At 34.9% G+C, this 22,709-nt stretch overlaps 1 protein-coding gene across 1 annotated transcript; it reads right to left on the bottom strand.

Moving 5' to 3' along the window:
- Window positions 1-9,367: 9,367 nt before the first annotated feature.
- On the bottom strand, window positions 9,368-12,669 carry LOC143597408 (PHD finger protein Alfin1-like). The gene is made up of 6 exons (XM_077075915.1): window positions 12,610-12,669; window positions 12,437-12,539; window positions 12,317-12,349; window positions 12,012-12,240; window positions 10,022-10,166; window positions 9,368-9,854 (listed from the first exon to the last, which is right to left on the bottom strand). The coding sequence occupies exons 2-6, from the start codon at window positions 12,534-12,536 to the stop codon at window positions 9,561-9,563; spliced, it is 801 nt and encodes a 266-aa protein (XP_076932030.1). The 5' UTR covers window positions 12,537-12,539; window positions 12,610-12,669; the 3' UTR covers window positions 9,368-9,560.
- Window positions 12,670-22,709: the final 10,040 nt, after the last annotated feature.

The raw sequence follows: 22,709 nt of genomic DNA, 5'->3' as shown, positions 1-22,709 counted from the left end.
TCACCCATCCGATTACCCACGACAAGTCCATATCAACGAAATCCTTAATGATAACAACTATCTTGATTGGTTTCAAGAGATGGAGAACTTCTTATTTGCAAAAAACAAAATCGGGTTCGTCGACGGAACCTTTGAAAAACCGAAGAAATCTCACCCCAACCACATGGCATGGGTACGGTGTGATGCCATGATAAAGGGGTGGCTGAAAAGGAAATACGAGACAGCGTGAAGTATGCGAAAACTGCTCAAGAAGTATGGAATGATCTCCGGGAACGTTTCGGGAAGGAGAGTGCTCCTAGGGCTTTCGAATTGAAGCAACTCATCTCCACCACAAGACAAGATCGTGTTTCTGTTTCTACCTATTTCACACGGCTAAGGGTTCTATGGGATGAGATGAGCTCCGTGTTTCCGGGACCGAAGTGCTCATGTTCTGGTTGCACATGTGGGATGGGCAAGCAATTCATGGATATGAAAGACAAAGAAAAACTCTATGAGTTTCTTCTTGGCCTTGACAGTGAGTTCTCGATAATAAGAACTCAAATCTTGGCTATGAAACCAACCCCCACCTTGGGAGAGGCATACCGTCTTGTCTCGGAGGATGAACAACAGAGGGTTGTTTCCATGGGTAAAAGAATGAACGGTTCCGCTGCGTTCCAAAGTTATAAAGAAAAGAAAGGGGTTTGGACCAATACGCCTAAACCGAACACCGAAAGAAACAAAGATAAGGAGGACTCGAGAAACATGAAGGAAAGTAATGGACACTGCACCTTCTGTGACAAAGACGGGCACAAGCGAGAAGGTTGTTTTAAACTGGTTGGGTGCCCGGAATGGTGGCCCGGAAAGAAGGGAGAGAAACCAAAGGCAAAGGCAGCTTGTGTCGAGACCGACCCTAGTCCGATCCCAGGTCTGAACAACAAAGACTACCAATTTTTTGTAAGACACTTTAATGGAGAAGGTAAAACAGAAGGTACGAAACCGGTTGTCAATATGGCTCTCAAAGAAGACGAGGAAGGTGAGTGGATTCTCGACTCGGGTTGCACCGAATATATTACTTACTTATCAAACGTCCTCACTAATCAAAGGGATGCCCACTTTGAGCCGCCGGTTATCATTCCTAACGGGGATTCTATTCCCGTAAAAGGAAAGGGAGAATATGTGTTTCCGGGGGGGGGGGGGCAAAGTTAACAGGGTTCTTTATATCCCAGATTTTAAATGTAATCTTCTTTCTGTTAGTCGCCTCAGTCGTGACCTTCAATGCTACATATCTCTTTTTCCTAACTTTTGAGTCATGCAGGGTTTGCAGAGGAGGAACTTGATTGGTGCGGGTAGATGCGAAGGGGGTTTGTACCGGATGAAGATGGTTCAAGATAGAAAGGCTATGGCTACCTCGGTCGAGACATGGCACAGAAGACTTGGCCACGCTCAAAGGGAAAGCTTGCTAGAATTGATTTTCTCGATATTAGTACTCTTGATTTGGGTAATTTTTGTGACTCTTGTTCTAGAGCCAAACATACTCGGTTGTCTTTTCCTACCAGTTTTATTAAAACTACTGCCTGTTTTGAGTTGATTCATTGTGATATTTGAGGGGGTTATCGGACACCGTCCTATACAAAAGCTAACTATTTTCTTACAATAGTTGACGACTTTAGTAGAGCCGTTTGGACTTTTCTTCTCAAACATAAAAGTGATGCTAGTCAATGCCTAAAAAACTTCCACCGGATGGTCAAAACACAATTTGAAAAATCGATCAAGAGGGTAAGATGTGACAACGGTGGGGAATTCACTTCCAACAATATGTTGGAATTTTATAACGAAAAGGGAATTTTGTTGGAAACCTCTTGTCCTCACACCCCCCCCCCCCAACAAAATGGGTTCGTTGAGAGAAAACACAGGCACCTTCTTGATACTGCCCGTGCTTTGAGAATTGGTGCCAATGTTCCCAAGAGATTTTGGGGGGGGAATGCATTTTAACCGCGGCCTATTTAATCAACTGACTTCTTCCAAAGTTATAAAAAACAAAAGCCCCTTTGAGATGGTTTGGGGAACCAAACCAGACTATGATTTCCTAAAGGTTTTCGGGTGTTTGGCTTATTTTAAAAACACAGACACGAAGGGAGATAAATTTGAAGACAGAGGGAAACCAGGGGTATTTCTTGGATACCTCGTTGGAACAAAAGGTTATAAGATTCTTGATATTGAGTCAAAAAGGATCATCATTAGCAGGGATGTTATATTTCACGAAGATAATTTTTCTTTCAAGGGCACCAAAACCATTAATGATAATATTGAAAATGAACCCGTGGTAATTCATGACTGCCACTGTTCCAAGGAAATAAAAAGTACCAACCTATATGTGAATATGGATCCATCTTGTTCAGACCAGGCCGAAACCACTGTTCCTGACCCTGATCAGGCGATCCAAATAAATCAACTAGGTGGCTCTGGTTCAGCCGAGGCCCAACCAGATCAAAGTGAAGCCCATGAGTTTTTTGATGAAGCCCAAGAAAACTCTAGTGAAGTGAATCAAGAAAATATTGAAGCAAACCAAAACAATGACCAGAATGTTCCTGATGTTGAACCAGAACTTCATCCCGAGAGCCGACCTCACCGAACCAAGCATCAACCATCAAAGTTTAAAGATTTTGTCTTGCAAATTCCCCCTTCGGTCAAACACCCGACTTCCGCATCCAATCAAAGTTCCTCCAAGGTAGACTATCCCATCTCTAATTATGTTTCCTATAATAATTTCTCCACTAATCACAAGGCTTTCTTGTCGGCTATCACCAAGAATGATGAGCCTAAACATTTTTAAGCAAGCTGCACAGGATCCTCGTTGGTGTGAAGCTATGCAAAAGGAGATTAAAGCCTTAGAGAAAAATGGAACTTGGACCTTGGAACACCTACCAAAGGGAAAGAAAGCCATAGATTCGAAATGGGTCTACAAAATCAAGTTTAAACCAAATGGTGAGGTCGACAGGTTTAAGGCTCGTCTTGTGGCCAAAGGATTCACCCAACTGGAAGGGATTGATTATCATGATACGTTTGCCCCAGTAGCCAAGTTAGTTACGGTTCGTACTTTGTTGGCCGTGGCCGTCAAGAGAGATTGGATAGTCCACCAACTCGACGTCAACAACGCCTTTTTGCATGGAGATCTTGACGAAGAAGTTTATATGAAGATTCCTCAAGGTTTCTCCAAAGAAAATGAGACTCGAGTTTGTCGCTTGAGGAAGTCCTTATACGGGTTGAAACAGGCTTCACGTAACTGGTACCACAAGTTCGCCACGTTTCTTTTAACCTTGAATTTTAAGCAGTCACATGCCGATCACTCTTTGTTCTCTTTCGAAGCCGATAATGTCCATGTGATTGTTTTGATATATGTTGATGATGTTATCATTACGGGAAACTGTCTTAAAAAAATTCAAGAAATCAAAGGAAGACTTGACAACGAGTTCAGTGTGAAAGATCTTGGTCAACTGAAGTATTTCCTCGGTATCGAGGTTGCCAGAACGAATGAAGGGTTGGTACTTAGCCAACGGAAATACACTTTGGATATCCTAAAGGACAGTGGGAACTTGAATTGCAAACCTTGTTCTTTTCCGATCGAACAAGGATTGAAGTTAGACAAAGGTGAGAATGAATCAAAAGTTGACGCCAATCAGTACCGTCGCATGATTGGGAGACTCTTGTACCTTCAAGCTACGAGGCCCGACATCACTTACTCAGTTAACATTTTAAGCCAATTTGTGGCTGATCCCAGAATTAACCACTTGGAAGCTGCCCATCGGGTTCTTCGGTACTTAAAAAATTCACCAAGTCAAGGTATCTTGCTTTCTCGTGCAGGAAATCCCACTCTAACGGCCTATTGTGACTCTGACTAGTTAGGCTGTCCCTACACCAGACGATCACGCACCGGGTATATCCTTTTATTGGGTGGTTCACCTGTCTCTTGGAAAACCAAAAAGTAGGCGGTTGTCTCACGCTCCTCCGCAGAAGCGGAATACAGGGCTATGGCCTCTACAGTTAGTGAGATATTATGGGTTCGATGGTTGCTTCGTGAACTCAAGGTCCCCATATTTTTGCCTACGGATTTATTCTGTGATAATCAAGCGGCTCGCCACATTGCTAACAACCCCGTCTTTCATGAGCGCACCAAGCATGTTGAAATGGATTGCTATTTCGTCCGTGAACGAGTTACCTCAAAAGAAATTACTCCTATGAACATTAGCAGCAAAATGCAAGTTGCGGATTTGCTCACAAAAGGACTCTCTGCTCAACAACTACATCTTCTTCTTGGCAAGATTGGCATTGCTAACTTACATGGTCCATCTTGAGGGGGAATATAGAATATTGTGTTTTTATTATAGAATATTATGTTTTTATTAGTTTGATTCTCTTCCTTATTTAGAGAAGTCCTATTTAATCATGTAATTGCCTTGACATTATTTGAATAACAAAAAACCAATTATCATTCTATACTTTGATGTCATAGTTAAGATCAAGAAAGTTTGGATGAATGATATATAACTTTTGAAATTTGGTATATCTTTCCAAACAATTATCTATATGGAGCTATTAGAGATTAATGTTACAGTTTTGTTAATTTTATTGTTTGTTGTTCAACCCGCGTGGAGTTATTAACCTAATGAATCATATGTGTTAACATTATCCATGTTATATGTTTGTGTGTGTGAGCATCACACGTATCCGGTTATATTATATCTTCCAAAATATTGTATTATTGGATACAATTATGATTTTCGATCGGCATCCAATGCACGAGCACATGCATGAATTAATATATTATATTTTTTAAAATTTATAATCTCTTACTACAAGCAGCAGCTGCAAAGTCACAAATTAAGAAAACACCAAATACCTTTCATACACTAAAACAATGATCTGTACGTTTAATTAAACAGACTCACTCCCACTCTCATCTCTATTTATCCATTACGTTAGATTATCTTTTATAATCAAGTATTAATTTTGTGTACGTATGAAATAAAAGAAGGATATATATATATCATAAATTTCAAATCTTTAAACATATTAAAGAAACAGTTCTTTAAACCAATTCTACTATATCAAAACTATACTTCTATAAGAAAAATCTTTAAAGTAATAACTTTTTACCTTTTAAATACTATATACAAAAATTTAGTTGAAACACTTTTCATATTTAAAACTAGAAGCTTTTCTCATGTTTGTTATTTTTATATATAAAATTATCTCATATAAAAATACTGGTTTTAGAACTTGTGTCATGCACGAATACTTAAAAGAAATACAATTAAATTGTATAAATTAAATGACTTAACTTAAAAACAAAAACTATATTTATCAAATTAAATGGTTTTTGTAAGTTAAAATTATATAATCTAATGGTAAACCCATACGAATATGTGGTGTATACTTACGCAGTTTCTTCATAATCCCGACTAACCCAACCCGAAAAAACCGAACCCGAATTACCCGTGAGAGATTTTGAGATTTTGACTATATTGACATAAATATTTGCATATTTTTAATCCCTATTTATAGGTAGATTTACATTTGAATATATTCCATATAATAATTTGCATTTGTATAATTCCAGCTAGAGATGTTCAATGAAACCAGTTCCTGGAACCGAACCGGTGGACCCGAACCGGTTCCTACCCGATTTTTGTAGGAACCGGACCCTATCTGATTCAACCCGATGATCCGTGACCGGTTCTTGCATTTCTGAGTGTGGGCGGGTAGGAACCGGAACCGAACCGGAACCGGTTTTGGAACCGAACCATTCGGAACCGGTTCCTAACCGGTTCTAGCCGTTGGATCGAATATAGCCGTTGGAAATCGTTTTTTTTGGCCGTTTTTTGACCGTTGGGGTCAAAAATAGCCGTTTTTTGGCTCCCCCAAGCACCCCACTACTAGTATAAATAGGTATTTGGTGTCATGGGTTCATCACAACACTCAAAACGCAAACCCGAACGCAAAAAATACAAAAAAACGCTATTACAACGTTTTGAGTTCTCTAATCTCTTGTTTTCTCTTCTTCTATATTCATATTTGTTGTTATGGCTACCTCACAATCATCGGTTGGTCAAGGTTCCAACGCCGAACCAAGTTTCGTTCGTATTGTACCTCATAATCGTAATCAAGAGATTTGGTGCAATTGGGATTTGGTTGAATTGAGTGACCATTCATTGAAGGCTCGGTGCAAGTTTTGTGGGATTTATTTAAACCCACTTTCGAATTCAAATTTGAAGAAACACATCGAAAAACCGTATTGCAAGGCGTTGAAAAAGAACGTCGATTCGCAACAAACGCAAATGGATAGTGAAGGCGGAATATTTACATACCAAATTGATCGAGTTCAAGATCGTATGGCGAAGTTTGTGATTCAAGAAGCTTTGCCGTTTAGCCACTTCGACAACCCTCGCTTAACCGCCATGATTCGAGATACGCTTCAACCACAATACACTCACGTAAGTCGTCATACTCTTAAACGTTATTGTTTAAAATTGTGGAAGAAGGCCAAAGAGGTACTAATTGCATATTTTGAAAATATAAATACGGGAATAAACTTAACTAGTGATGTTTGGTCGGCTCCACATGGTCTACCCGAATCTTATCTTTGTGTCACCGCTCATTGGGTAGACCCGTCATCGTGGGAAATGATGAAACGCACCATTGCTTTCGAACTCTTTGAGTATCAACATACGGGAGATAATTTGTTTGAAATTTTAGATTATGTTATAAAAACTTATAAACTAGAAAATAAAATATTTTCAATGGCATTTGATAACGCGTCGAATAATACATCGGCGGTTGATAAATTAAAATTAAAATATACGCCGATTTGCAATGGTGTATTTTTCACTCAAGGTGTGTTGCACATATCATTAATTTAATCGTGCAAGACGGAGTTGCTTCGGATGAGGTTACATCGGTTATAAACGATTTTAGACTAATGATACATGAAGTTTTTAAGAAAAGTAAAAAAAGACAAATGGAATATAGAAAATTTTGTAAAGATACGGGAAGAAAAGCTTTGGGAGCTAATTGAGATGTACCTCATCGATGGAATTCCACTTGCATAATGTTTCAAAGTGCTTTGAAACAAAGAGAAACTTTACAAATGTTTCATTCTAGTCTTGCCGAGAATGATTTGGCAATCCCCTTTTCAAATGAGAAATGGGAAATTATCAATGACTTATCGACTTTTCTTGAAGTTTTTAAAACATCAACTACGAAACTATCGGGAACGTATTATCCGACAAGTCCCTTGGTTCTTTCGGAGTTATTTTTAATCGTTAACAATCTTAAAGAATTTGAAAATAAAAGTCCAATGTTTTCAAACATCATATTACCAATGAAGTTTAAATTAAAAATACTTTCTTGAATTGCCACCGGTTTTTACTTGCGCCGCCGCTTTAAACCCAATGTTAAATGTTACGGGGGTTGAATGTGTGATAGACGAAATTTTTTCAGCCTTAGATATGCATGAAGTTGACCCAAACTTTTCAACAGAGTCAAAAAATGATTTTAACTTGAATTTTAAATTTATGTATGACTTTTATTTAAATAAATATGGGTCAAACATACACATGCCTATGCCGGGGGGTCTTCATCAAGTTCAAGTGCTACTAGAGTACGAGATCCCATGATTAGCCTTATGAACACCGTTCGCAACGTAACGGCTAAAAAACAAAGGGGTAACACCCCTTCAAGCGAACTAGGAAGGTATAGTGCAAATGATTACTCTACCAGTTTATCCGAAGAGGAATATGGCACTTTTGATGTTTTGGCTTGGTGGAAGGTAAAGGAAACCGAGTTTCCGATTCTTGTCACCGTGGCCCGTGATTTACTAACCGTCCAAGCTTCTACGGTAGCTTTGGAATCCGCTTTTTCTCTTAGTGGCAGGGTAATATCGGTGAGAAGAACAAGACTAAATTCGGAGTCGGTGGAGATGTGCATTTGCTTAAAGGATCACTTGGACTCAATCGATCGTATTCAACACGTAACCACTCTCGAAGATGAAACACCACTTGATGTTCGAGTGCACGACGAACAAGAAGGCATTTCTACAAGTAATTCCGAGGAAGAAGTCGCCGCTCAATAATTACGACGAACAAGAAGGCTTTTCTAGAAATAATATGTCACAACTTTATATTTATAAGTTTAATGTTTTGTTAGTTTGTTTTTGAAGATTTTAAAACATGTAACCTTTTTTTTTTGAACTTCTTAAAGTAAATAAAATGAATTTTATGTTAATTGTTTTGTTTATTTTTCATGCTATGCAAATACGAATCGTAGTTTAGAATCCAAATCGCAAACGAAAAACGAAAAAAAAAAACTAAATGCACTTGTATTGCAAATCCAATGAACAAGTTTACATTGTACAATGGTTACATATTTAACTGATGATGTTCCAACTGATGAAACTCTGCAACTGATGTGTCACTGATTCATATTTTGCATCAGTGACAACAAACTCTGCAACTGATGAATGTTCTCACTGATGAGTATTCCTCATCAGTGGCAACCTTCAGTAGTTGTCATCAGTGGCAACCTTCAGTAGTTGTCTTCAGTGGCAACATTCAGTAGTTGTCTTCAGTGGCAAACATCTTCAGTAGTTGTCTTTTTTTCATCAGTTAATTGTTTATTTTTATGTTAATTGTTTTTTTATTTTTCATGTTATACAAATACGAATCGTAGTTTAGAATCCAAATCGCAAACGAAAAACGAAAAAAAAAAAAATTTTTTTACACTGTAACCGGTTGGAACCGGTTACGGTACAGGAACCGGGTTAGGAACCGGTTAGATAGGTTAGGGGTCCGAGGGTGGGAGAACCGGTTCGGTTCCCTAACCGGTTCGAGCCTGGAACCGGTTTAATTGAGGGTTTTGAATATAGGAACCGGTTAGGAACCGGTTCCGGTTCCTAGTCCCAAACCGTTTTGAACATGCCTAATTCCAGCTACTTGAAAGTAAAACCATAGCAGAACAATTTTCAATAAAGTTAACAATAAAACAAAGGCCATTGCAACAACTATCCAATGAAAAATCTCACTAATTAAAAGGCTGCTGATAGTCTGGTATAGAGGTGGGCATAAAACTCGATTCCGAACCCAACCCAACCCAAAACCAGACCCGTCCTACCTGACCCGCAGGTACAAACCATGTTTTGGCTTCAGAGAGAAATTATACCTACACCCAAACCAACCCAACCCGGAGCCGACCCGATAAAAACTCAGCAAATCCGGTCAAAAACCCAACCATACCCAAAACCGGTTCCCGAAAAAAAAACGATTTGGCCACCTCTATCGGTGGGATGTAGGCAAACCATAGATCGAAGCAAAAGGCCATTGCACAAGGTGTTAAATCAACAACCAAGCATCACAAACAAATCTAAATATCACCACAAACACACAATCTAAAGTTGAACACTTGAACCTCGACAAAATCCAGCAACCTATCACCATACATAATAAACTAAATCCGCTCTCAATGTCGTTACTAATAACCAGAAAACCATAAAAGCGACACCGCAAGCCTTTCTTATACTCCTGCAATAACTAAGCCTGAAGTCGAGCCCGTTTGGTGGTGCAAGTCGGGCACTTGTAATGCTTAATATGCTCGGCTTTCGCAGGAGTAATCTTAACACATTTACCATGGAACCATCTTTCACAGATATCACAGCAAATCCAAAACTCATCATTTGCATAGTTGTCACCGCAAGCTCCGCAAAGCGTTCCTCCTTGTTCATCATCATCTTCTTCTTCTTCCTCCTCTCCACTCTCGTCTTCATATTTTGGTGGTGGGGTCAATTTTACCCCTTTTGGGAAAGATTCAGACGTAGCCCTCGACGGCTAAAGTAAGCAACAAAATTTGTTAATATGTCAGGCTAGTTATAAATATGTATAAAAATAACCATGAATAATAATAATAATAATAATAATAATAATAATAAATGAACGAGCCAGGCTAGGCTAGGCTCGGTTCATGACACTCCTATCAATGGAATGAGAGCACATACTTTGAAAGGTCTTATAATTTTTCCACTTGACTTGCTTTTACTGCCATTGTGTTGAATTTCAACCTGATCCTTAGGGTATTTAGCCGCTCCGGACACAACTTCATATACAGTAGGAAGATCATTTATCATCTGGAAGAGCCTCTTCCTAAAAAATACAAGGACAATAGTAATAAGATCGCAACACAGAAGGTTTCCACAAACATGGACCTTTACTCACACCCGACAAATGTCAAAGATATGCATTCAAAACACTTAAAACATCATATTTGTCTGTTTCATTAACTACTCATTATGATCTTGTCTCCAGACTCCAATCAAGTATACCAAACAAAGGATGATACTACACGTGTGACTGGGATACTGTGAAATATTATGCATTTGCCCATTTCCATAAAGATATTAGAAAAAGAATCTAGAACATGCAAATCCTTTTAAAGTAGTAATATGATAAAAGTATAAAAGTTGGAATCAAGATGCAACTACACAAATGAATGCACTGAAACTTCTAGCACATCAAACATATGCATAAAACCGAAGCTTCCAAACTCAAAACAAAACAGGAAAAAATATATATAAATGACTAGAAAGATAATGTGTATTGTAAAGTAAAGTGGAACTTCTAATTTCGTCTCCTAGAGAAAAATAAGCTATCAAGTTGAAGAGGGATGACCAAGGCACAAAATTGTTGGCCCAGAAACACAAAAACACAACCAAACTGGATCTTATGATAAACACAAAGAGAGAACACATGATTTGATGCCAGCCCAGCAATCAACTCCTTATTATAAGCTTGCAAAAACCGGCACACAAAATAAACATTCCCTAGACCTATATTTATACTAATCATAATAACAAGAACTTATTCTAGCACAAGCTCTATTAAACCAAAAGGCAATGTTGCAAAAGACGCTAGGCGGACCCTAGGCGGCCGACTAGGGAGTTGGGTGTACTCGGAGTACTCGGGGAGTACTCGGATATGGTAAATATAAAGAAAATTAGTTTTTGGATATTATATAGAAGTCGAATATCATAAATAATATAGGTAAAGATCAATATAAAAATAAAAGAAATACATTTTTAAATAATAAATTATTCTAAAAGTTGTTAGTCATTAAGTAAAAAAATAATATTTATTCTTTAATATTAAAGATATATGAGTTATGTTTTATATTTTTATGCCAAAATCGGCTCAAGTTCACCGACTAGTTGCGATTCTGACTAAGGTTGACCATCTTAAGTCAATTCTTAGTAACTAGGCGGAATTAAAGAAACTCGCCTCGGCGACATACCTTGTAGCGAGTACTCGGGGAGTACTTGGCCTTGGAAACCTACTTTTACAACATTGCCAAAAGGTAAACCAAACCAATAACTCTCAACTAAAAAACTAAACATTCAAATTCAAACTCTTAAGTTTAACTAAATCTTTCTCTCTATTTTTGTTCTCCTTTTTCACACGTGAACTAAAATCAGGATTATTCCAATACTCAATAGCAGACATTTTCACACAAAACCAGGTGATACGTAGAGTGGCAACAGCAACAACAATCAAAAGCAGACATATGTTACACCTTAGAATGTTGGAACTTACTGAAAGCCGAGAAAGAACCATAACTCGATAACGCTTTTGGATATAGTACAACCTAATCTAAAAACTTACAGGTATTTCACCATCACCAATTATAAACAATCTTCCATGTTTTTCAACTTTCTAAACGACTTGTAAGTTTCGGATGTATCCAAAACACTCCAAACCAGAAGTCAGATGACACAACCAACATGGAATAGACCACAATACAAATGGCAGTGTTGATGACTGACAAGCGGTGAATATAAATAAAACTAGACTGTTTTTGTTTCAACCTAACAAACAAACGTAACCAATAAGATCCCACTTATTGCAGGGCATTTGTACATCATTATCCAACAACTTAATCTGGTGTGCGATAAAAGGTTCAAACTCTTGCAATTTAAGAAAAAAAAGAACTATTACCTTTCAGCCTTACCAAAGCCGAAGCGAGCACCAAAATAGTAAGCAACGGAGAGCAACCAGGAATCACTATGAACGGCAACGAGGGATAACCAATCCTGCTCCTGCATTCCATCCCGAGCAAAGTTTATGCCTAAAGCCGGGTCAGGGATTTCAGGAGGCACCTCCTCAACAGGCAGATTGACCTCCCATCCTTCACTAGGAAGACCATATAAACACATGTTTTCTTTCTCTGATGAGAAAACTGGGATTAGGGTGGTTGAGGAAAAGAAAAACAAGAAATTGAAAGATAAAAGGTAGCAGCTAACCAGGGTCACACAGCTGACAAAACTTGTGAACATCTGCAAAAGCAGAAACCTTGAAAATGAGTTTATAAAAAAAAAAAAAAAAAAAAAAAAAAGGCATGAGGATGATAGATTAATAGAAACCAGTGGTGAGAGCTTTGACCAAACCGGCTCTTCTTCCTTTGAAGTCATTGAAAACCTCTTCGACGGTTCTGGGTTTCGGTTGCTGCGTTGTGCCTTCCATTTCCTATCAATCGGACACAAAGATTAGGTAGGGTTTAATCGACATGCAAAATGAATTATTATTATTATTATACCTGTTGAAGAAACAAGTATTTTGGGAATTAGGGTTCGTTGTCCAGATGTGCAAAATGCAGCATAAATAAATAAATGTGAAATAAAAGGTTGGAGGAGAAAGAGAAAGACAAGTGGTTTTTATTGATGGATTTATGGGATGATGAGAAAACAGCGGGAACCTAGGGATTGAATCAAAGGGTTTTGGAACATTTTACAAACCTTTTTTTTTCTCATCAAAATAATTGAGGGTGTACCAGCACTTACAACATTTGCTCGAGTTTGACAAGTGAAACTTAGACATGTTTGTTTATTAAGCGGGCTTATTTTTTGTTTTGTGTTAGATACGAGTTTATAATAAGGCGATCTTAGGAAGCTAGAGCTACAAAAACATGTCTTATCCGCGTTTAACACAACTATCAAACATGAATATAACTCGTATAACTATTTTATTTCTCATATCCATAACACAATTACATTTTTATGCATCAATAATAAGAAATGATGAAATGCAGTTTACTAATTTTAACTAATTAAAAAAAATTAGGTAAATAGTGTATTTATTATTTAACATGTTTAATTGTGTAGCTCATATGTACACCCTTGCTTTTTATCCTTCAGTTTAAAAAAAGTAAACCAACTTTTTTCTTTGTGAAATTAGATACCTTACATTTTCTTTATGATATAGAAAATAGATGGAAATCACACAATTTTTCATGTTTAAATAAAATGAGTATTAAAGATCCTCTTCTTGTGCTGGGTCTAAAATTACATCCATAGTTTAAGTAAACCACATGAACCATCTATTTTAATATTAAAAAATTATGTTAAAAACATATATATAGTTTGGCGAGTAATAAGATCATGTTCATTTGTTTATGACATCTAAATATGAAAACGTGTTTTGAAATCTCTCACACATAATTGCCTATACTTTAAAGCTAGACCAATTATTCAAGCAAATTTAAAGTAATATTTTTTTGAACGGCAAGTTTAAATTAATATAGTATAAATAATAATCCTAATAATAATAATAATAGCTGCTAAATAAATTTATAAAGTATTGGGAATTAGCTTGGTAAAATTATAATGTGTATTAATATAGCATATAGTAATAATGATAATAGCTAAATGAATTTATAAAGTTTTTAATTTACTAAAATTATAATTTATTGGTAATAATGTAATAGTTCTGATTTTAGGCCCTGAATTTTTTATTTTGTATTTATAAACGCATCAATTTTTACGGGCTTTTGAAGCAATCAAAGCTCGTTAATAGAAAATAACCGCAAAAATTATTTTAATAAGTTAAATCAATTAAAATAATTACTTCTTAAGCCATCAATGAACACATCTGAAGCATGAGACGTTGATATAACATATCTAGTTTAATACACGAAGTAATATCACGATACCATAAGGTAATTAAATATAAAATGAAATATGATGTTGATTAACATCAATAATTAAATAAAGTGTATTGTAGAGGTTATTTGTGTACAATATTAAAGATTAACGAGTTAGGGGGTGTTTGGCCTAGCTTTTTTAACAAAGCTTATAGCTTTTTTAGCTTTTTTTTTATTTACAAAATAAACTTAACTTGATGTTTGGTTTAGCTTTTTAAGCTTATGCTTATTAGCTTATATAAGCTCATTTGAAGAAGCTTACTTAAAGATGGTATTTAGCTTATTTGAAGAAGTTTATTTGTGTAAGGGTGCAAGTTACTCATTTGTCCTTAAAATGATGGATTTAACAACTTATTAGGGGGGTATAACCACCATCATAAGGTTTAAGCAAAACATGGAATGGTACTAACCACCATCATTTAAGGGCAAATGCGTAACTTACACCCTTACATGAATAAGCTTATTCAAATAAGCTAAAAAAAACTATCTTCAAATAAGGTTCTTCAGATTAGCCTATATAAGCTAATAAGCATAAGCTTAAAAAGCTAAACCAAACACTAAATTAAGCTTATCTTGTAAAAAAAGCTAAGCTAGACACCCCCTAATACGCATAATTAACTTGTAGAATATAAGCTAATCAAACACTTTAAAGGAGCTTATCAAATAATAAAGAATAAGCTATAAGCTACTTTAAAATATAAGCATAAGCAAAAAATTAAAAGCTAGGCCAAACACCCCCTTAGTTCGTATAAGCGACCAACATCTATATGGGTGTTAGTTATGACCACTTATATGAAACAATCCTACTATATTAAGTGTTAATATTATTTGTCTAATATTAATATAGTCCGTTAACAGGAATATTAATAATAGACGATGTTATGTATGATTAAAAACACGGTATAAGCTGATCATCATCTTTGCCTTTCCTTTTGTAATGAAAAAGTATTATTTTTATTATTACATTATTGGATTTAGCGATAATTGACAGAATCATCCACCCAATGCTGATACATGCAAGTTTGCAAACTCCATATTATGTCTCCACATACTCGGTCCCACTCGATCTCCATCTCTACACTCTTTCAACACAACCAAAATCCCAAAAGCTAGCTGCTACTTAACAAAATGTAGAGAGAAATTCGGGATGCTCCATTTTCCGGCGACCACTCTTTCCTGAACTCGTGCATCCCATCTATATATGTATGGTGAGATCGATCAGCATCGTTAAGGGTATTTCAGGGACCGGATGCCGCTGCCATAACTAATGGAGTCAACACGGTTTCATTTCGGTTCAACATTAATCAAATGATCTAGCTTATAACTTAATGAGTGAGTATAAAATGCACATTAATTATTTCTTAACTTGATTATTTAAACCACCAACCCATTTGATTCATTTCCTGTCCGGTTGACCTCTAGTTAAAATAAACCAAACTTCAAATAATCAAGACTCACAACTATATTTTTTTGAACGACAAAGAATCTCGCGTGCAAACCTACTCTTTCTTTCGGGGTTATGTCCAAGGTCGACCAACGACCGCCATGAGACCATACACCGGGAACCGTATAAGGTTAACTTGTAGGTTAATAAAAGCGGAAGGCAAACTAGTTTAATAAACCAGATATTTGAGTCGTTTGATAAAACCGGAATATGTGTACATGATTCAGGATTTCATAAGCTATTAAAATCATTATTACCATTACAACTTTTGTTCTTAACGGGCCATCACAATTATTTGATTTGCTATTAGTTGATTATTTTTGTTAATGGTTATTAATATGATGGTAGTCATATAAACGTGCTATTATTAATGTATCTACATGCTAGAGTTGATATTACTTGTCGTTATTAATGTCACGACTAGTTTGTTTTACTAATATTGCTTTTATTACTACAAGTAACAATGATAGCAACATAAAACATTACATCGGTTTTATACAACTTAATGATGTTCTATTTAACAAAAAGGAGATAAAGCATAAGTGTTATAAAACCTATTTTATAAAAACAATAGCGGTGAAATGATTGTCAAACGTTATTTTGGTTAAACCAAAATAATATATTTTACCAGTTAAATAAAAGTGAAATTATTTTAAATAATAATGATGTATAAAATTATGGTTTTTACATAAACATATACTTCAAAAATGTTTTTTATAAATAAAGCATAACTATTTATCGTTAACTTTAACTGAATGGTTAACTAGTCTTAGAATCGAACTTTGTTTTAAACTACGTTTTTAACTAAAAGTTATAATAAGTTATACTAACTTAAAATAACATATTTGAAAGGTTTTATCTTACAATAAAACAATTTTACTTAGATAACCAAATGATACGTGTTTACGCGATACTCGTATTTCTTGTCATAAATAAAATATTTTGAAATCCACATACATAGAATAATGTTTTCTTACAAAATTTTTGCATAAAGTAATTTTTTAATTATATAAAATATTATATTAACCTCCATTACCTTAATTTGCAAGAAATGGCAACTAAACGCGATTTATGGTTAAACCAATTCGAACTGAACAAAAAGTTTTATAAAGTACTAGTTTTTATCCCCGTATTACGGAGATTGTTTTATATTATTTGTTTCTAATATTTATTTATTTTTTGAATATTTATTTTTTTATTGTATGAAAGTTAATAATATATTTATGGTTTGATAATAAATTGTTTCACAAATAAATGAGATGCTATAACTCGGTTTAAAAGCTAATGGGTTTGATGAGACCCAAGACCCGTTTATTTTTTTACTATTTACTATAATTGGTTTTTTAATTATAAATAATATATATCCTTTTTAAATAAATCAGATATTAATTTTTAGATTATCCTTACTTTATAGGATTTTTTATATCAAATACTTGGTGAGATTAATTTTTAATTTAATGAGATGTTATAACCCGTTTAAGAAATATTTGGGTTTGATGATACACATACCCGTGAATTCGGGTTAAATGCATGAGAATCGTCCATTTAAAAATTAAGCAAATCTGGTGACTCCAAAAACAGGGGAAACGACCATATCGCGACGCATAGGATTTTTATGATTTCGTTTATATATATTATTATAGATAGATAGATATGTATTACGGAGGTTATTTTATATTATTTGTTTATAATATTTATTTATTTTTTGAATTTTTATTATTTTCACTGTATGAAAGTTAATAATATATTTATGGTTTGATTATGAAAGAGTTTCACAAATAAATGGGCTGTTATAACCCGATTTAAAAACTATATGAGTTTGATGAAACCCAAGGTCCGTTTACTTTTTTTACTATCAAACTGGTTTTAATTATAATTAATATATATATATATATATTATGTTTCTTAATTATAAATCATATATTTAAAAAAAATTAATTTTTAGTATATCCCTATTTTATTGGATTTTCATATAAAATATTTGGTGAGATTAGTTTTTTTATAATTTAATGAGATGTTATAACCTGTTTAAGGACTGTCAAGGTTTGGTAAGACCCATATCCGTGAATTCGGGTCAGATGCATGAGAAACCTCTATTTAAAAATCAAGCAAATCTGGTGACTCCAAAAAAAGGGAAACGATCACATCACGACACGTATGATTTTTATGTTTTCGTTTATATATATTATAGATAAAACAAAAAAAATTATAATGGCAAGTTCCTAGAATTTTCAAAACTTTTTAAAATATAAATCAAAAAATTTATAACGACAACTTCTTAGAATTTCAAAACTTTCCTAAACTAGAAATTTTATTTGTTGAAAACGTAGTGCTAATATAAAATGCTAGAGAATATTATTAGGACCAATACTAGCTTAATGAAGTGCTTACCTATCATATTAACATGGGAAAAAAAACAACTTACAATTAAACGACCGACAATAAGATAACACTTAAATATATTGGAGAGCTCAATCGAATGACAACACCGACAACAATTATACATGGTCGTCCGGTAACTTATTATTGATTAATGTATGTACTAAGCATACTTGGTGATTTATAGCATAGTGAAACTTGTTGATTGTCTTTAGTTGACACATAGTGGATGCAAACTGTTTTTGAGTTTCATGCTGCCCTTTACTTAAAACGACCGAGCTTGCTCGCTTCAACCGGAACCAAGCACAGAGGGCAACCCATACCAACTTCATGGCATAACCTGCCCATATGCAAACCGTTTTGGAGGGCCGCGATAATTCAAGTAGTTTCTGTTAGATTTAGGTTTCTAGTTTATCATCATTTATACCTCTCGTTCTTTTCGTTTTATCTTTCGTTGACACATATTGCATGTATGTTTTTCAAATGTTTTATTTATGGTGTGATGTTTATCAAGAGTTATTTCTCCAATGTCTGTGTCCCACTTTTAATTATGTACACACTCATTAACTTAGGGAGTGAGTGTCACATTCCAACTTACGGTGAAACATGCCGGAGAGCGACTAAGATTGCTCATAGCTCAAAGACACTAATAAATAAAGTGAGAATAACAAATTATTTTATTCGATATCACAATATACAAGATGTTAAAATGAAAGAAAAAAAATACAAAAAGGTGATTACATCAAACAAACTAAGCATTTGTCTTGATTGTTTAAAACTAGTTTTTTTACCCTGCGCAATGCACCCAGCCAGCTGGCAAAACACAAGCATTGAAATCCGGGTGTCGGTAAAACCCGAGCGTTACTACGGTGGGTAGACACGAATTTGGTTTATATCCGTTACGCTTGTTACACTATACACACTATTGGTAAAATTTGAGCGTTAAAAACCAAAAAATTAATTCGTCAAATTAACTTTGGTCAGAAAACCCAGACGGTGGTAAAACCCAAGTGTTGTCGGTCCCGGGCATTGAAGCGGTAACTCGACATGTATCCGGTTAGTTTTGATTACGTGTGTTACGGTATTAGAGCTAAAAAAAACTAAAAAGTTGGTAAAACCTGAGCGTTTTTTGTCATGGGCATTGAGGCGGCGAGTCTGCGTGAATGATGTACATATAAATATACATCTTTTCGGCATCAAATAATCTCTAAAAACTGCAATTTCCATCCAATAACATAGCATAAAAGACTACTTATCATAATAAAACATAATTTCAGGTGAAACCAAGCCTCAAACGAAGAAACAAACAAAAAGACGAAGAAAAACAGAAGAAAACACAAGAAAACAAAGGAACACGCCCCCATGCCTCAAGAAACACGCCCCCATGCTTCTGAAACAAGAAAAGACAAAATCAGGACGGGAACACAGAAAGGACAAAGAAGAATTGAGCACATGTCACTAAATATCACGGGGGCGTTCCTTCCAACCACGGGGCCGTTGCCAGCTCACACAAAAGACAAAAAAAATCTGGCACATGTCATAAAAACGCACGGGGCCGTGCTTCACACTCCAGATTGCCTATAAATAGTGGTTCTTGTGCCATTTGAAGAGTGTGCCTTGAAAAGAATTCTCTCCGGTTTTCACTTATAAAAACACACACTAACACTCACTTTGAAGATCTAGTGAAGAGTTTGAAGGTTTGGAGGTCATCACCACTAATCATCATCATCAACCATCATTACCATCATTAAGAAGGATTTATCTACATTTGGTTAGATTGTTCCAAGTTTAATCATGTATTTGTTATTATCAATCATCTTAATGTTTATAACTATGCTCATTATGAGCTAAACTCCTTTTACCATCTAAAATCTATGAAGAAGCTTTGTTTTACTTGATAATTAACCAAGACATGTGATGTAGTCTAGTAAAGTACATGGTTATATTACAATTATCTTTTGATGAGAAATGTTTCATCATCTTAAATCACTAAATCAAAGTTGGTGGTTGTCAATATCTTTGGCAATCGTTCATGATCGATTCATGTTCTTGAAAGATAGAAATACTTTGATACATTATCGAAACATGGATCCTTATATTGTACTTAGAAATGATGAGATATAAGTTATGGTGTATTTTTCTAAACCTTGGTAATCCGAAAATGGCTTTACTTAGGATATCAAATTAGTTAAAGAAACCATATGTTAGCGGACTGTGTAATTATAACCTACATAAATCAACCAAGGGGAGGTTGTGTGATGAACTACAACCACCCGAAGTTGTTAGAATTGGTATTTGAGAAATCGAAGTCAATCCTAATCTTTCTACTTTACGAAACTACTTGTCAACTCAAATCGACATCATTGAGATGGTATGACACTAGGAAAGGGTGGACTTTAAAATGTGCATACCATCTCCTTAGTGCCCAAGATGCTCACTTAAGGCTTAAGGAGCTATCTATCATATATTGCTACGGCAAGTTTATCACATGTCTACGTATTAATTATCAATGCTAAAATGGAGTAGATTCTTGATCTTAGATGGTAACCTTCGCATAATTGAATAACTCGTTTGGAATCTCTTGTCTCGGTCACCTATATATTATATATATAAGTATTTATATTTATAAAAAGTTTAAAAATCAACCCCAAAAATATTAAAACCTCCGATTGAAGTAAAACAACGATATATTATTAGAAACCCTTGTGTCAACGGATCGATACTTGGTTCTTACCATTACTATTCTACATATATGATAGGTACACTTGCCTATTTTGTGTGTGTTTAGTCTTTGTAGAAATCACTTTTATAAATTTAAAACACGATCTTGTGCAAAAACAAATCATCCAACCTTTCATATTTTATACCACTAGCACGCACGCATCAGTGAATTAGGTTGGTTTTCGTGAGGTTTGTTATGCTACCGGAACTAAAACAAAAAATATGACGTTTAGTCAGTTTCCATTACATTTGTGATGGTAACCGAACAAAAAAATCACTGACCAATATGGTGCCGTAAAGTGGCCCAATATGGCACTTGCGGCACCAAAGTTCTTAATTATATATAGTAGTAATAGTAATAGTAATATCATAAGGTCGAAATCTAAATTCTACAACGTCATATCATCTTACATGGCAACTTGCGATATGTGTGAAAATAATATAATTTGTCAACAACACATGTTGAGTGAGCAATCATAGTTTGATATATTAATAATAGATGAAAAAATAAACAATTCCATTGAGATATGTGAATTACATCATTTAACTAAAAAAACCAATAAATGTCTTTTTGCCTTGATACTAGATTTAGTCAAGTTACTTAGAGAACGTTTGATCATAATAATGAGTATGAGAATGAGATACTAACCAAATAAAAGCAATAAATATGTAGACATTTAGCATGTAGCAATTAATCAATGCAAACTCAACATGCAAATAATAGCATTGTAGTTTGTGGTATTTATTATTAAAAATAGTTGTGTTACGTACGCATAAAACCTCAAAATAAAAGTATAAAAATGGGATGTGATTACTCTTCTTAAAGCGATTACTTGAATTTTAGCTGATACGACAAACAACCCTAAAATAAATAAAATAAACTAATATCCATGAGATGATAAACAAAAGATAATATGGTAGTACTAGGCTAGAGTTTTAGTTTAAGTACGAAGTTTGAAGTTTGATTTAGAAAGAACTAGGTTAGAGGCCGTGTTCCACATAGGCTGAAAATATAATAAAAATAAAAAATTATTATATGTAATACGTAAATTCAATTATTTCATATAATAATTTTTATTTATGATTTTTTATTAAGTTTTTATTATAGTATATGTTTTGGTCAAAAATCAGTTTTAAGGATAATGTAACCAAATCGGTTTTGTGAGGTAGGATGCTTGAACAACAATGGTGATTATGTAAATGAAATAAGGATGAACACAAAAATTTGTTGTGAGGAAAAGCCTTTGATCAGATATTGTTCACCGACATAAAAACCCCGGGTGATGACAAGTCGTCTATCACCACTTTATTAATAAAAAATTAGTGTTACAATGGTGGAAGCTTGATCAGTGATTACAAGAATATCTAAGTGTATTACAGATGATTGTATGCTGCTAAGATCGTAATGTAAAGTGTGTGTGACCTAGCTGGTTAGAGCTTCATTATATACAAATAAGTTAACAACTAAAAGTCCTATAATCCCGCCACCTTCCCACTAGAGCCGTTATAGCTTTTGACAACGTTTCTAATTCTCTTGGACTGCGAAATAATAGGATAGACCAAGTCATCAACCGTTAAACCTACTAATATATCGATATACAAAGATAAAAATCGTTTGTAAATATCAAGTACTGAGGATTCTTGATGTTGACATGATCTGGAACATTTGCTAAGGATAATTGATCCAGAATATATGCTAGAATAATGTATCCATAGCGCAAAATCTGCGTGCCCTAACAATTTCCCCCAAAATGGCGGTTGTGATAAGATCACAACTGCCATTTTGCCTTTAAATTCAAACTTCCTGCAAAACAGATGGGATTTGACAAGCTAGGTATAATTATCACATATCTATAGAGTTTATTAGGAACCTCCCTTGAATCCGATGACTTGCGCTCACAAAATCTTCTTACCCATATGTCTTCCGAGATCTGTAAATTCACCGATTCGGAAGTCGACGATTTGATTCCCCTCTTTCCATCTGGTATAATTTTTCGCCATTTCGACTCCTCAAAAAGGAGCGACTCATGTTCCAAGACTTGGGGTTTGTTTTTCGGCGTATCCATTCTTCATCGGATACTCATATCTGTTCCCGGAGTTTATTCAAAGTTTCTTCACGTTGGCCGGCATAAGCTATGTTCAGGCTATGTCAATGCTATAGCGATTATTGTTC

Source organism: Bidens hawaiensis, unplaced genomic scaffold (genome assembly GCF_021521415.1).
Source record: "Bidens hawaiensis isolate Kalapana, Puna unplaced genomic scaffold, B.hawaiensis_p1.1 tig00048237_1, whole genome shotgun sequence".
Taxonomy (NCBI): Eukaryota; Viridiplantae; Streptophyta; class Magnoliopsida; order Asterales; family Asteraceae; genus Bidens; species Bidens hawaiensis.
The sequence above is the reverse complement of the archived record's forward strand: the minus strand, read 5'-3'. Positions and strand labels throughout refer to the sequence as shown.